The following is a 16075-nucleotide window of genomic DNA, read 5'->3' on the forward strand; positions in this document are numbered from 1 at the left end:
CTTTCTTTGTATCTTTGTTTGCTGGTGCTTAATAAATGCTAGTTGACTGAACAAGTTAATTTAGTACAGTATAATAACTTTGAAATGGGGGACTTGGGTTCAAATCTTGACCCTATTAGTACCTTTATGACCTTCAATAAGTCAAACACTCTAAGCCTCAGTTTCCTCATTTATAAAGTGAAGGAGGTAAATCAGATGACCAATAAGGTCCCTTATAGCCTTAAATCTATGATCCTATCATTGTTAATGGAAGAACATCATTGCCGTACTGCTTCACTTGTAATGCTAACCTATAGTATAGGCAATGGTCTAGCAAGACCCCACTGCATTTGTAAATATTGTAAGCTAACAGAACTGTGCTGGCATTCCTTGCAGACTCTCAAAAAAGTTTTTCTTCATCCTTATTCTTTGTAGTCACTCTCCCTTTTAGAGACATGCATCTTCATTTTTGAAAGTATCAGAGATAAATGAACTCTTACCTTCCTTGAAGTTACAGGATTTTTTGTCTTTAAATTTCCAGTGATCTTTTACTTATATCCTTCATTTCACAATCCATTTGTCTCTTCTGCATCCCAGAGAGCCGTCCTTCATAACAAGGAATAAAAAAGAAAAAGAGGGGCAGCTAGATGGCACAGTGGATAGAGCACTGGCCCTGGAGTCAGGAGTACCTGAGTTCAAATCCGGCCTCAGACACTTAACACTTACTAGCTGTGTGACCCTGGGCAAGTCACTTAACCCCCATTGCCTCACTAAAAAAAAAAAAAAAAGAGTTTAGCAAATCCAACTAAAATGGAAATCAAGTCATACTTACATTCTATTCAGTTTTCTATACCCAAAGTTCTATAATTTGTTCATCTCCATACAAATTATTGCTAACAGGTATCTAAAAAGAAAGACAAGCATAATTAAATTCTTGCTTATAGTTATTAAAAGCTAAACATGGGGCAGCTAGGTGGCGCAGTGGATAAAGCACAGGCCCTGGATTCAGGAGTACCTGAGTTCAAATGCGACCTCAAACACTTGACACTTGTTAGCTTTGTGACCTTGGGCAAGTCACTTAACCCTCATTGCCCCCCCCACACACACACACACACAAAGCTAAACATGAGTTTTGGTGTTCATTACTTCATGAAGAATCATCTCTTGTCCTTTGTTGCTTTTGGTTACCTTCTTTTGATTTTAAAGCGATTTGACTGTAAATTTTTATTTCATTTTATTGTCTCTCTTACATTTTTATAGGAGAGAGAAGAGCTGTTTTTCCGGGCTCTCTGTCTTTGCCACACAGTTCAGGTGAAGGATGATATCGTTGTAGATGGACAGAAAAAATCACCTGATTCATCAAAATCTTGCATATATATTTCATCATCACCAGATGAAGTGGCATTAGTTGAAGGCATTCAGAGGTAAGTATGGTTGCCATCATTTTTGGATTTGAAAGTATAGGGGTTTTGTAGAAGGAATTCCTGCATTAGGCAAAATGTTACATTAGATGACCTCTAGGATTCTACTTATGACCCCAACCTTAAGTGTATTCCTAAATTATTGTGTGGAAGAAAATATTCTTCCATGGATTTGCATTATAATTTTGGAAATGAGTTCCAGTGGAGAAAATTGCCTTTGGCATATAATAAGCATCTTACATTATTCTTCAAGGATGTCCCTTTGTCACTCTGTAGACTGGGTGTGTGTTTTCCATACAACCCCTTCAAAAAGGAAGGGAAAGGATAAGTAGAGGGTTTTCAGGCTGGAAAGGATCTGGAAGACTATTTATAATTTAACATTCATTTAGCACATGGGAGCTCAAGCTGAGAGAAAGAAAAAAGACCTACCTTGACTTGATTTACAAGTAGAATTCAGGAATATTGATTCCCTTTCCACTGCTGTTTCCCCTACATCACATGGCCTTCTTACAATCTATATATTTTGCATTCATTTCAAAATTCCTCATGGGGAGTTGTTAAGCAGGCACACTGGAGGGTATCTTGATGCTTCTTCATCATGGCTACTCACTGTCCTTTACACCTTAGTAGACCATCTTTGTCAGTGATTGCATCCCAAAAATTTGATACTGGGGGCAGTAGGTGGCTCAGTGGATAAAGCACCAGCCCTGCATTCAGGAGGACCTGAGTTCAAATCTGGCCTCAGACACTTAACACTTACTTGCTGCGTGACCCTGGGCAAATCACTTAATCCTCATTGCCCCGCAAAAAAACAAAAACAAAAAAACAGGGGCAGCTAGGTGGCACAGTGGACAAAGCACTGTCCTTGGATTCAGGAGGACCTGAGTTCAAATCCAGCTTCAGACACTTGACACTAGCTCTGTGACCCTGGGCAGGTCACTTAACCCTCATTGCCACCCCCCAAACAAAACAAAACAAAAATTTGAGACTTCTTGATCCTTGTTTGACAGATACACAGTCTGTCCTGAGTCCCATACTTGCAGCCCTTCTGGCCTGCAAGCCCTACCAGAACTTGCTCTCTATTGGCATAGCATCCAAGAACCCAGAGTCCTATCCAGATTAGGACTTTGTGGAAGACTGGCGATTAATCTAGTATTTAGCATACTTTTCAGACTGGAAGAGACACAGAGATTATTCTTAGATTTTCTCAGATTTTTATTTAACCCTAAAAAATGTTACTCTCTCCCTGCTGTATGTGTATTTAGTGACCCTAATGACAGAATATTTGAACGCACAAAGTTGAGTCTTTCTGACTCCAGGCCTGGTACTCTATCCACTGCACCACCCAACTGCCTAAATGAAACATTAGCTGATTGATTCACTGTTGAGATTTATTAAATATATTAGAAATTCAAAGCTCAAGTAAATTAACATGCTCAAAGAAAGGCTTTTTGCTTAGGCAATGGATTCCCAGATGGAAACTAAATATATTTCAACTATGCAAACTGGTGCCAGCCCAAAGAAAGAAGGGCAGCTAGGAGGTGCAATGGATAAAGCAATGGGTCTGGAGTCAAGATCTGAATTCACACCCAGGCTCTGACACTTATTAGCTCTGTGACCCTGGGCAAGTCACTTAACTCTGTTTATCTCAGTTTCCTCATCTGTAAAATGAGCTGGAGAAGGAAATGGCAAATCACTCTAGTATCTTTGCCAAGAAACCCCCAAATGGGGCCACAAAGCATTAGGCATAACTGAAATGACTGAACAAGATGAAGAAATAAGGGTGGCAAGTCTAATAGTCAGATGGAGTGGAATGAACACGGCACTGAGAACCAGGCCTGAGTCCTCCTGACTCTATTGTTAACCAACCTTGTGACACAAGCCTCTTATAACATGAGGTTGGACTAAAGAGTCCTTAAGGTCTCTGCCAGCTTTGTCATTTGATTCAAAAAAGAATTCACTAACAGGGAAGAAAGAATTGCAATAAAAAGAGATAATTGCTCCAAAACGATTTATACTTTATCAGCTGCATTATCTATCACAGGAGATGAGGTAGTAAGAGCATCACTAAAGATTTTGTGTAATGCTGGTTGGTGAGTTTGGGGAGATGCTAAAGAGGAACAAGGAGTGCTTTCATATATTTGAACATTGTTATGCGGATTACAGCTTCAGTTTTTCAAAGTTCTTTTCATTTGAAAAGAAAACCTTCCCAGAGAAAAGCAAGATTCTTCTTCCCTTATATAAAATCTGAAGTTAACCTATAATTCCTGAATTTCCTCTTTTATTACTTACAGGCTTGGTTTCACATACCTAAGGCTGAAAGACAATTACATGGAGATATTAAATAGAGACAATGATATTGAGAGGTGAGTATACATTCAAATGTAGAAGGTGAAGAAAGGGGTGAAAACAGCTTTTTTTATGTGTCTGATAGCAATTATTGAACTAAGCAATTACCTCACACGAGGCATTGTCATAGATAGGGCAGGATACACGTGACCTTGACCTCAAAGAACTTACATTCCTTGGGGGGGGGTGGCAAATATAGCACATACATAGGTAATTAAATACAAAGCAACATAGAATAATTCAGAAGGGAAGGAGGATTCACAGCTGGAGGAATCAGTTAAGGCTTTGTGTAGGAAGGAAATTGGAGATTCCAAAGGGCAAAGGTGAAGAGAAAGTACAGTCCAGACATAGGGGACCATCTGTGCAAAGGCAGGAAATGGGCTGTTTTCTGGAGGTAACCACTGCATAGCAAACAGCTGAACTGGAATGGAGAGGTATGTGGAAATCAGATTGCGGGGTGTGGAAGAGCCTGAAATGCCAAGCTGAGGATTTTGTATTTTAAAGTATTAAAATAACCCTTGAAAATTTCACAGTTGGATGTGAGGGTCAAATCTATGTTTTAAGAATAGTTAGAATCCTGTGCTATCCTAATTCCTGCCTATACCTCCTTTCTCCCCCAAATTCACCAACACCCGCCTCCCAAAAAAAGTTCTTTGTTTTCATTGAAACTTTCTAACAGTTTTGTACAATTTGAGCACCTACGGGAGAGAGAACTATGGCTAGAAAGCAGTGTTATGCATTGGAAAGAAAACTAGATTTAAAAGACTTAAATGAAAAGATTTAAAAGACATAGGACTGAGTTAGAATCTGAGCTCCACCAGGTAAGGTGAGAGCTTGGGCAGGTCATTGTGAGTTGGACTAGATGACTTAAAAAAAACCTTCTTGCTCTAATGAGGTTTAACCATTTTTTTGGCAGGGGTCACTTTTTTTGGGACTCCCATTAGACATCTGGTGAAGCCTCTAGACTGTTCAGAATGTTTTTAAATGCATAAAATAAAACACATAGTATTATAAGGAAAACCAGTTATATTGAAAAACAGTTAAGCTAATGGTAGAAACTATTCTCTAGAGAAAAAATACTGACATAATTGCTATAAAACTGTGATTAGAGGTTCTGGTTTTACATTGATCTAGGCATTTTAAAATGCCTCTGAAATTTTTAAAATATAATTTCTTACTGACATGGTTTGGTGTGGTCTGGACTTCTAATTTCATCATTGTGGGGAAACTCCCTAAGTAGAAACTCCCTCTGTTGATGGATGTTGGCAACTGTCATAACACAATCTGACATAATCATTGGCAACTGTCAATAATGTTGGCAACTGTCTTATGACATAATCATTGCCTGAGGCAATGAGAGCTTGAATGACTTGCTTGTGGTCACTTAGCTAATGTGTCAGAAGCAGGATTTTGAGCTGTGCAATCAGAACTGGCCTGGTTTTCAGAGATTAGGGTAAATTTCAAATCAAAAGAACAGTATACAAGGTGATAGGTGGATAATTGCCTATGCTGCATAATACAAACAAGTGAACTGAAGAGATATGTATAGAAGGACCTTTGAAACCTAAATTTCAAATAACACCTCCACTTGAGAAAACTTTTATGTTCAAGCAGGGAAGTGATTCTTCCCGAACTCCCTACCCAGGCTACTATATCTTAAAATGATTGGCAACTAGGTGGTGCAGTGGATTGAGCACTGGCCCTGGAGTCAAGAGGACCTGAGTTCAAATTTCACCACACTTACTAGCTGTGTGACCCTGGGCAAGTCACCTAACCCCAATTGCTTTAAACATCCAAGGCCATCTTCAGTCGTCCTGATGCTTATCTTGCCACTGGACCCAGATGGCTGGAGGAGAGAGTGAAGTTGGTAACCTTGCACAGCCCTTCCTCACTTAAATTCAATTCAGTACAAGTCATGACATCACCCCAGTGTCATGGTCCTCTTCAAAGAATGAAGGAAAAACAATATCTTAAAATGATATTCACCTATCCTTCTGTCCATGAAACATTAATCTTTGATTAACCTATGACTTCATATCATGTCATCACAAGTGTATAGTGGCATGTAATGCTGAGTAAAAACCACTTTAGTGCAGTTTTAAAAAAAAAACAACAAACCCTTATCTGTTAGAACAGAATCTATACTAGCTCTTAATATAGAACAGAATAATACTTAATAACATTTAATGCAGACACCGTAATCTTGTATTTAAGGTCACAGTCTGACCTCACTTTACCTTTCTAGTCTCATTTCATATTACTCTCATTCATATTCTTTCTGTTCCAGCCAAATGGGACTTCTGATCATTCCCTGAGCTCAGCATTCCATGTCCATCTTGTATACTCACTCAAATTGTTCCAGATATATGGTATACACCACCCCCCCTTAACTCCACCTCTCAAATGTGATATCCCTTCAATACCCTTATCCAATGCTATCCTAAGCTCCTTGCCCCAGTTGTTAAATGATTACTTTCGTCTCATACGATTGTGTCTTTAATTATTTGAGTATATGTTGTAGGTAGAATGCAAACTTCTTGAGAGCAGGGACTATTTGGTTTTATTTTATTTGGGGGGGTTCTTTGTATTCCTAGTACAAAGACACCCTCCCCGCCCCCAAGAAAAAGTACAAGGGCAGGGCAGTAAGGTAGCTCAATGGATAGAGCACTAGACCTGGTGTCAGGAGGATCTGAGTTAAAACCTGGGCTCAGACACTTACTAGCTGTGTGACCCCAGGTAAGTCACTTAACCCCTATTTGCCTCAGTTCCTCATCTGTAAAAAAGGGGACACACTGGAGAAGGAAATAGTAAACCATTCCAGTACCTTTGCCAAGAAAAACCCATGAACATAATCCATGGAGTCACAAAGAGTTGGACATGACTAAATGACCGAACAACAACGTCCCTATTAGAGACACTGTTTAACTGAACTAAGTATTTGTGGCTTTGTGTTAAGCAGTTACATGAGTAAATGATAAACAGGGCTGATACACACCCATTTTTTCCCTTTCAGGTATGAATTATTAGAGACTCTGACTTTTGATTCAGTGAGGAGAAGAATGAGTGTGATTGTCAAATCTACTTCAGGTACAACTTATTTCATTCTTTAAAATTACACTAAGGTTGAATTTTAGTTTGTATGATTGAGTTCTATGGTACCTACTTATGCCTTTCATAACTGAGGACTAAATTTTCATTCTTCTCAAGATCTATGGAAATAGTCCCTATTTAAAAATTGATTTTATGATTTTGAAAGAAATTTATAAAGTTTTAATACTTTGGGATGAGAGGAAGAGTCAGTTCCTTCTTACTTGTCTTCACAATCTTAATACTCTAAGGATACTTGCTTGTCTCTAGATTTTATTTAATTATTTTTAGTAAATCTGAATATTTAGAATTTTTCCCATAATAGAAATGGGGGTTTTTTTCTATTTGAGATTTTTGCAGTCCTTTTCTCTCCTATTAAAAAGACAACTAAAATGATCAGCTTTAGGGACAGCTAGTTGGTGCAGTGGATAAAGCACCAGCCTTGGATTCAGGAGGACCTGAGTTCAAATCCGGCCTTAGACACTTGACACTTACTAGCTGTGTGACTCTGGGCAAGTCACTTAACCCTCATTGCCCTGCCCAAAAAAAAAAAAAAAGATCACCTTTAAAACAAGTCAGAAGACAATTCAAAATATAAATGTTAATGTGTCTGTATAATACCATTGAATGTGATCAATTAAAAGAAATCTCATTAATCATTGACATTTTAAATAATATTTCTTTGCATGAGCACAATTTGGTCAGTCTTCTTTTTTTTTTCTTGTTTTCTTTTTTTGTTTTATCCACCTGTATTAGTACTTAAAGTTGTATGAAACATACAGATCAAATCTCATTGCAACATACTTCAAAGGGTTCATTTCTTGTGCTGGGCTTTAAAAAATCAAATATTATTTGAAAAGAGCAGTCCATTCCCCTTTGTTTCTTTCTCCAGAAGATTCTGATGTAACTCATTCAGGGTAAAAGTGTAAAGTTATTCTGTGCATATTCAAAGTATTTTGTGCATGAACAAAATGTTTTATTTTTTGAAAAATAACTGTCCACCTTTTGAACTTTCAGCATGTACTTATTTTGTCTTCTGATTAACTGTGCCCTATCCTTTTTACCTTTCTCTGCCTCCTTTTTCAAGGCCATTTCACTGCCTGTTAGCAACATCTCCTCTAGGGAAAAAGCCAAAAGAAGACAGAGGGTAGAATGCAAACTAGTAAATTTTGTTTCTTGTTCCCATAAGAAGTTTAGAAGGGAACAAGGTTAAAATGTTTTTCTTTTCTTTTTTTTTTCTGGATAATCTGTGAATTTCATTTATCCCTATCTCCCATTCCCACGCCTAACCAGAAGTTGATTATACATCACACAGTCTGTTGAAATCCACTGAAATGCCCTTTGTTATTGTCTCTGGCCTGATAGTCCTTTCTTCCAGAGTGTCTGCAGTCATCATGGTGTTGTGGGACCCTGTTTTGTTATTGAAGAGAAAGTTGGAATTATCCATTTAGATACTTCCCCACTATCTATAGACAGAAAACATAAGCACATTATGGTTTTTGTTTTTTTTATTGGGGTTTGGGGTTTGGGGTTTTTTTGCAGGCAATGGGGGTTAAGAGACTTGCCCAGGGTCACACAGCTAGTAAGTGTCAAGTGTCTGAGGCCGGATTTGAACTCAGGTCCTCCTGAATCCAGGGCCGGTGCTTTATCCACTGCACCACCTAGCCACCCCAAGCACATTATGTTTTAAGGCCAGGCTTTGCTTTCTCGTTCTACAGGGGACATTTACCTATTTTGTAAAGGAGCAGATTCTTCAATATTTCCAAGAGTAACAGAAGGCAAAGTAGATCAAGTACGATCCAGAGTGGAACGCAATGCAGTGGTAAGATGATGCTTCAGCATGCATTAGACTTTTTTTTGGGGGGGGGGGACAAGCTGAGTTTTTCATAAACAATTTTTTTCTCCTACTTGTAATGGAGTCTGAAAATTCCAAATATTTTCCAGAATACTTCTTATGATCACTAGATGGATAATTTAGAATTTAAAAATGATCATACTGGACAAATAGTTATCAGTTATTGCGAGGGGAGGGGGGCAGTTAACAGGAACCATTTTGACCTTAATTTACATATGGCTGTCCAATGTCTGAGCCTTGGAGCTAAGAAATCTGAGGTCTAAATGGGCTTCAGATTAATTCCCCCCCCCCAAAATAGAATAGAGTTTTTACTTTAATATTATTTTGTTAATTTTTCTTCAACCCTCTGTATATGTTTTCTCCTTTCAATTTTTAAGTAAAATTGATTGCTGAGGACTTCTTAACAAACAAATCAGTCTTTACTAGCAGATTGTAAATCTGATCTTTTCCTTTCACAAAGGTCTGGCTTTTCTCCTCTGTGATCTTTTGTTGGGACTGAAGCACCTCTCTCTGTTCTGTACCTCTATTTTCCTTAATTCGTGGGCCATCTACCTTCATCCCAGAAAAGACACTTTGGGTCTCATCCAGTTCCTGTGTAGTTTATGGCTTTTTATCTGAGAACCTTTCTTCTTCAAATGATTTCTACACTTAGGAGTGTGTGGCCACATTCTTCTCACCTTCATAGTCAAGGGAATTCTTTTCAAGGACCTGCTTTTTTACTCTTCAGTCTATGACAGCTATCTTACCTCATAGCTTGTCATCAGTAAATGTGGAGATCTCTTTGCCTTACAAATTTAAAAATTGAAAGTTGTGCTGTAGAATATTTAAAAAAGATAAAACAACATTGCTATAAAAGAACATTTTAGCCAGAAAAAATCTTAGTGGGAAATTCACCAACATTCACTAATGTGTATTTATCACTCAGGGATTGAGTACCTTCTCTGAGCCAGGCACCTTGCTAGGCACTGGGGGTGCAAGGGTAAAGAGAAATGGTTCTTATGAGGTGATGTTAGAGGGAAAGGCACTGGCAGTCAAGGGAATTGGGGAGTGCCTTGTGATGCTTGAACTGAACTCTGAAGGAAATGAAGGATTCTAAGAGGCAAAAGTGAGGGAGGAGTGCATTTGACATTGAATTCCTCATAGACAAAGAGCTGTGCAGTGGAAAGAGGCCTAGTTTGGGGACTGGAAGACTGATATGTGACTTTTACCTGCTGCTTGTGTAGCTGTAGACTGGTCACTTCCCTTCTCCTGGCTGGGGCTTCCTCAACTGTCACATAAGCAAGTTGAACCAAGTGATCACTAGCCTCCTATGGAGCTTTAAGTCCTAAGTGTCATAGGAGCCAGAAAGTGCCCCTTTGATCTTCATACCGAGTCTAGGATGGAGTTCGAAGGGTCAGACAGCTATTAAGTATCGCTGGCAGAGTCTGAATCTTAGGTCCTTTTGTAGCCAAGCCACATTGCCGCTAACACTTTGAGAAGCCGGGAAATCCTAAGCCTGCACACTGTTCATTGGCCCATCAGTTCAAGAGCCATTGCTCACTAAGGCCACAAGGGGGAGCCAGGACCATTTTTGTTCTGTATCAGATCAAGCCTGCTGTCAGTTAAGTTCCCATACATATGCCACCATGTTCTCAGCAATATTCAGATTTATAGGATCCTCTCCCTCGTCCCTCTTTTCCCTCTGAACTTCCTCCCTCCCTCCTTCCTTCCTCCGCCTCCTCTTCTTCAAGCTATTTTATTAATAGTTGTATATCGAGTTTAATAAGATAATGTACTTGGTATAGTAGTTAGTAAACTAGCTTAAACTAGGTTAAACTATGTTCTAGTTTATATAAAGTAAGACATTACTAGTATTTTTATACACACACACACCACATAACTAGCTAATCAGTGGTAAAATAGAAGACGTCATTAAAAGTCACTTGTGGAATAATAGTAAATCAGTGTTCTAATAGTAAATAGTGCTCTAAGGTTTATAGAGTAGCGTTCTTCATAACACTCCTGAGATATGTATAGTAAAAGTATGATTAGTAATCCTCATTTCACAATTTGTAAAAGGGGTTAGAAGAGGCCTAGGACTGCAAAGCTAGTTGTTATCAGACCCAGGACTGGAACCCCAGCCAAAGCTCTTGGCTTTGTACTCAGTGTCCTCATACCACATAGAGCAGCTGTTTCTCAGCTTGGGATTTTTGGGGCTGGGAGGGACCTTAGGTCTCATCCTACAGACCCTTACTGTCTAAGAGCATTAGCAAGGGAACAAAAGTGGCTTATAAGGAAGTTTTTCCATCTAAATACTTGTACTAAGACATATCAACAAACTTAGAAGGTTCTGCTGGACTGATCTGCAAAGAATTCTTCTATTCAGCACTTCGGACTGTTTGCTAAGCTTCTTTGGAGATGAGTTCTTCAGGACTTGAGGCTGGAAACCTTCTTTAAGTAATCACTACCTCACTCTCTCCAGTTGAAGTCTCTGTAAGTAATAAGGGGGATTCAGAATGGGCTGGACATTCTCCTTCAGTATCTCTTGTATTGAAAGAGAGCTGGATTTGAAGTCAAAATTACTGAATTGAAATCCTGCCGTGTGTGTGGACCTTGAACACATCACCTAACTTCTCTTGACTTTCATTTCCTCAACTATAAAAAGGAGGGGTTGGGCCAGCTGACCATGAAAGTCTCTTATTGCTCTGAAAGGTTGACAGAAAACTGAGGAAACCATGACTGATCTCTCTTCTTTTCTCTCAGGACTTTATGGTATAGTAGGGAAAACTTTTTGGAAAAAGCCCACATATCCTCCTTGCTTCTAAGTTTTCTCTTATTTAAGGGATATGTAGCCTTATTCTTACTGAATTGTTTTTCATTTATTTCCTTATTTGCAGTTAACAATAATCCATTTTCTGTCTCACATTCACTCTCCTGCCTCCTATTCAGAAGCAAAAGCAAACCCAAGTGTGCATAGTCAGGTAGTTAGGTCCCCTTACTGGTCATATCCAAAAATCGAATGTCTCATTCTGTATTCATAGGGGCTTATTCTTGAGGAGCTTGTGGCAAACATCAGTTGCTAATCAATGGTTGCCTTAAGCACAATGCAGTATAACTATAACCTCAGCTCAGCTGGGAATTGAGTGATTTCTTATCAGCTGTGCAAATATATGTCACCAGAGGCCATTCTAACTCATAAAGCTGTCTAATAAGGCTTGGGATGGAGTTGACCATCAGTGTTGGTAGAGGAATTATTCACACTGATGAAATGAGGGATCCTTGGAGCTCAACACATCTGTTTGTCCATATCTAAGCCACTAACCATGGTCAAGAGTTTCTGCATAGATGTTCATCGTTATCCTGGACAGGGATAATGTAGACAGGATTCCCAGAAAAACTAAAAAAGTTGTCTTCCTCCTTTGGCAAAACAGTTCTCTTTTGGGAGTACATTCAAAACAGCACTGCACAGATCATGAAGCATTTCTCCTTCAGGGCAGAGAGTCAGGGGATTACTACAGCTTCTGAAGGAAGGTTGCGTACTTTGTCAGATGGGCCCTATCCTGGCTGGGTTTGCTCGGTTCTTTTTCTTTGTTACAGAGGAGCGTTCAGTCCATACAGGGTCAAAGTGGAGTGTTTTTCAAAAAATAACTGTAATGTAAGGAGAAAAGGCACCCATAAAATGCATTTTTTAAAAAGTAGAAACAGATGGAAAAAAAAGTAGAAACAGAAAATGGTATGACTAGAGTCCTGGATGTGGAATGAGAAAGACCCGAGTTTGAATCCTTCCTCACACTGTTATTAACTGTGTGACCTTGCACAAGTACCTTAACTTCTCTGGGTCTGTTTCTGCATCTATAAAATAGAAATAATAGCATGTACCTCATTGGGTTACTATGAGGATCAAATGAGATTATTTATATAAAGTACTTTGCAAACCTTACATAGCCCAATAATATTAGCTGTGATTATGACTGAATGGCTAGCCGAAGTCTCACTGGGACCGTTCCTTCCCCACTTGATGTGACCCTTGCCCCATGCAGATTTTTTAACGTTTGAGACAAGTAGTGTCGCCTATTACAGAATGATTTTGTTTCTCATAATCAAATCTTTCTCTCCACAAGGACGAAGACTAGAGATAATTATACTAAAATACTTTCTGCTTGAAGGAATACTGGTTCTGTTTTTTCCTCCCTGCCTTACCCCCCTGTTACTTTGAGAGGAAGGTCATTTGTGAAGTATAAAGAAGTTAATGGAACCAAAAGAGTAATCCAATATATTCTGTCTAAGTAGTTTCTGAGTCTGAAAAAATCCAGACCCTCAACTTCAATATTTTTTCATCTTGTATATTACATTATGTCAGATTCCTAAATGTAGATACTTATGTAAGAGAAGCTACAGACACAGAATTCTCTATGACAGATTTCCTGAGTAGTCATTCTTCTGTGCTTCTTGCAGAAGTGACAACTCAGAAATAGGTTTCTATTTTCCCTTATTAATCAAACTTTGTAATGTTAAAGATCCCTTAAGATGAATTCCGTATATCAAAATCATGTAACAGATAAAAAGGAATCCATTCCTTTCAGTTTCTACTATGAGACTTCAGAATTCCTCGAAATCTGATAAAACACTGCTCTGTGAGGGAGGCAAAAGACCATTTGTTTTTATAACAGTTCCTACAAGTAATGAGAAACAGATTGTTTTACCAAGAGCCTAGAAATATAACATCCTTCCCAAAACCCTTTTAGAACATACTTAGGCATTTGATTTAATAAAGCATCTTTTTTCTTTCCTCAAAAGCCAACATGGATTAAGTGATGTTCTGCAGGATATAACAGGGTCCATTAGACCCAACCAAGAACATACATGGACCTCTGAAGTCCCTAACATTTTCAGAATCCTGTAAATATCCAGAGCCTTTTACAGCTTTGATGCAGTGAAAGTGGAACCATTATTGGGAACAGTCACTAGAAAAGAACTGTTATAATTATATTTGTAAATTTCAGAGCTTAGGTTCCAAAAATCAATGGCACAAGGACAGGAGAGGGGAGACAAGGCCAAGAGCAGCTCACTGGGGGAGGGAAAGAGGGGGGAAACTGCAGGTTTTGGTGGACTGCAAGCTTAACATAAATTAACACTGCAAAGCTTGTTGGATTTTTGGCTTCATCACCTCAGTATGTCAAGAATTTGTGGTTTCATTGGTGTAGACACTCCGGTCTCTGCTATGTCAGATGCTGTAGTCTGTAGTTAATGTCAGAGGACAGATTCGAACCCAGGCCTTCCTAACTCCAGGCCCATCACTTTTCCCACTATACTCTGCTGCCTTTCAGTTAAGATTCATTATTAGAAGTGTAATATTCAGAGTGAGAGGCAGTCTAATATAGTAGATAGAATGCCACCCTGAGAGTCAGAAAGACCTGAATTCAAATCCTTCTGACAAATGCTGATTTACAGGATGATTGATTGAAGGAAATAAATATGTTTATTCTGAAGAATAGGATATTTGGGAGTGAAATAAATCATAAATTTAGAAAGGGATCTATCTCAGATGTCATCTAGCCACCCTACAACATCTTGGACAGGCAGTCATCAGCATAGTCTCTAAAGACCAGGAACTCATTGCCTACTTAGGGGTCATTTTAATGGCTAGGAACTTTTTTCTTATGTTGGTACAATTTTTTCTTCCAGTAACTTGTCTTGTACCTGTTGTTCCTAGTTTTTCACTGTGCCTAGAGCAGAACTAGTCTTATCTTTCATATATATGAAAACTCTTTAAGGATTTTAAATTTTGTTTTCATGTTCACTTCTCCAAGTTAAACATTCCCATTTCCTTCAGCTGTTCCTCATAGAGTGTGCTCTCAAGACTCATCATCTTCATCCTCAGAATGTGTTCTAGATTGGCAAATGACATTTTCAAATATGGTGCCCAGAACTTGACATAACACTCCAAATGAGTATTTAAATTTCAGGATCATTCTGTTTTACCCCCAAGGAAAGAACCATGACCACAAAGTAGATGTTATAAGTAGGCGATTTCTTATCCTATATAAGTAGAAACTGTCCATCAATTAAAGCCAAGTAAAAGTTTAATGATATGCCTCTGGAGATTTAGTGAGTTTTCCTTTACTGGAAAAATATCAGCAGCGCTTGCTTGGGGGTATTGTGGAGAGAATTTTTGCTAATTTAGGTAGGGTTGGGACTAGAAGACTTGATTCCATTCTTCTAAGGGTGTCTGGGAGCCCTCCACCAAATTTGTAACAATTTATTTATAAGCACCAGCCTTGGAAACAAGTTGTTTGGACTTTATAGCAACTTGCCTAAGTTCAGAGGCAAAACCAGGATTTAAACTTTTTTTTTTTTAGACCAGAAGTATGGTGTTCTTTCCAATATATCATTACTACCTCTCACATTAATTTGCAAACTTTAGAATTCTGCATTATGTATTCATAATTAGTATTCATTAATATTGTCCAGCAATGTACAGAATTCACTCATGAGTAGAGGATGATTCCCCAAATTTCTCTTAGCTGTTATACCCACCCTCCCCCACTCCAACCCCAGAGATTATAAACTGCCTTAGGTCAGGGAGTTTCATTATCTTTGGGTCTTTTTGTAGTCATTTTAGTTATACAGTTATCCCTTCTACATCATGACTTTCCCTAATGCAGTTTCGATATATCACAGATCAGCATAAGAAATTATTTGGGAATTTTGGGAAAGTTTTGTGGAAGCCTCAGATTGACACAGAAAAGGTTTAGAAATACAAAAAAATATATACAGTATTGTATAATATCAACCCAAATTTTACAATAAGTACTGTAAACACCCCATAAAAGAAAAAATTCAGACTGCTTCTCTGGTATGAAGGGAGGGCAAAAAAATTTTATGCAGATTTTCCAGATCATTGAAGCACCACACCCCTAACCCCTTCAATGTGGAAGGGATATGTGTATTATTATTAAGAGGAAAGGAGGGGCAGCTAGATGGGGCAGTGGATAGAGCTCCAGCCCTGGAGTCAGGAGTACCTGAGTTCAAATCCAGCCTCAGACACCTAACACTAGCTGTGTGACCCTGGGCAAGTCACTTAACCCCAATTGCCTCACTTAAAAAAAAAAAAGGAAAGGGGGATTAAGAAAGAAACAGGCAACCCTTTCAGGTTATAATTTATCTCATATTTGGTTTTGGATGTATATTTCAGGAAGGACTGCGAACTCTGTGTGTTGCCTATAAAAAACTTACCCAGGAAGAATATGATGAGGTTTGTGAACTTCTACACACAGCAAGAGTGGCACTTCAAGAGCGAGAAAAGAAATTGTTTGAGGCATATGAGCACATTGAGACAAACCTTATTCTGCTTGGTGCTACAGCTGTTGAGGACCGGTTAAGTAACATTTGTTTTTTGTTTTTT

At 38.6% G+C, this 16075-nt stretch overlaps 1 protein-coding gene across 1 annotated transcript in view; it reads left to right on the forward strand.

The window, feature by feature from the left end:
* ATP11A (ATPase phospholipid transporting 11A) overlaps positions 1 to 16075 on the forward strand; it is a 225275-nt gene that overhangs the window by 169557 nt on the left and 39643 nt on the right. The window contains 5 exon segments of the mRNA XM_043994249.1: positions 1240 to 1403; positions 3695 to 3766; positions 6763 to 6836; positions 8555 to 8658; positions 15866 to 16047. Of these exon segments, the coding sequence (XP_043850184.1) occupies positions 1240 to 1403; positions 3695 to 3766; positions 6763 to 6836; positions 8555 to 8658; positions 15866 to 16047 (596 nt within the window).

Source organism: Dromiciops gliroides, chromosome 3 (assembly GCF_019393635.1).
Source record: "Dromiciops gliroides isolate mDroGli1 chromosome 3, mDroGli1.pri, whole genome shotgun sequence".
Classification (NCBI taxonomy): domain Eukaryota; kingdom Metazoa; phylum Chordata; class Mammalia; order Microbiotheria; family Microbiotheriidae; genus Dromiciops; species Dromiciops gliroides.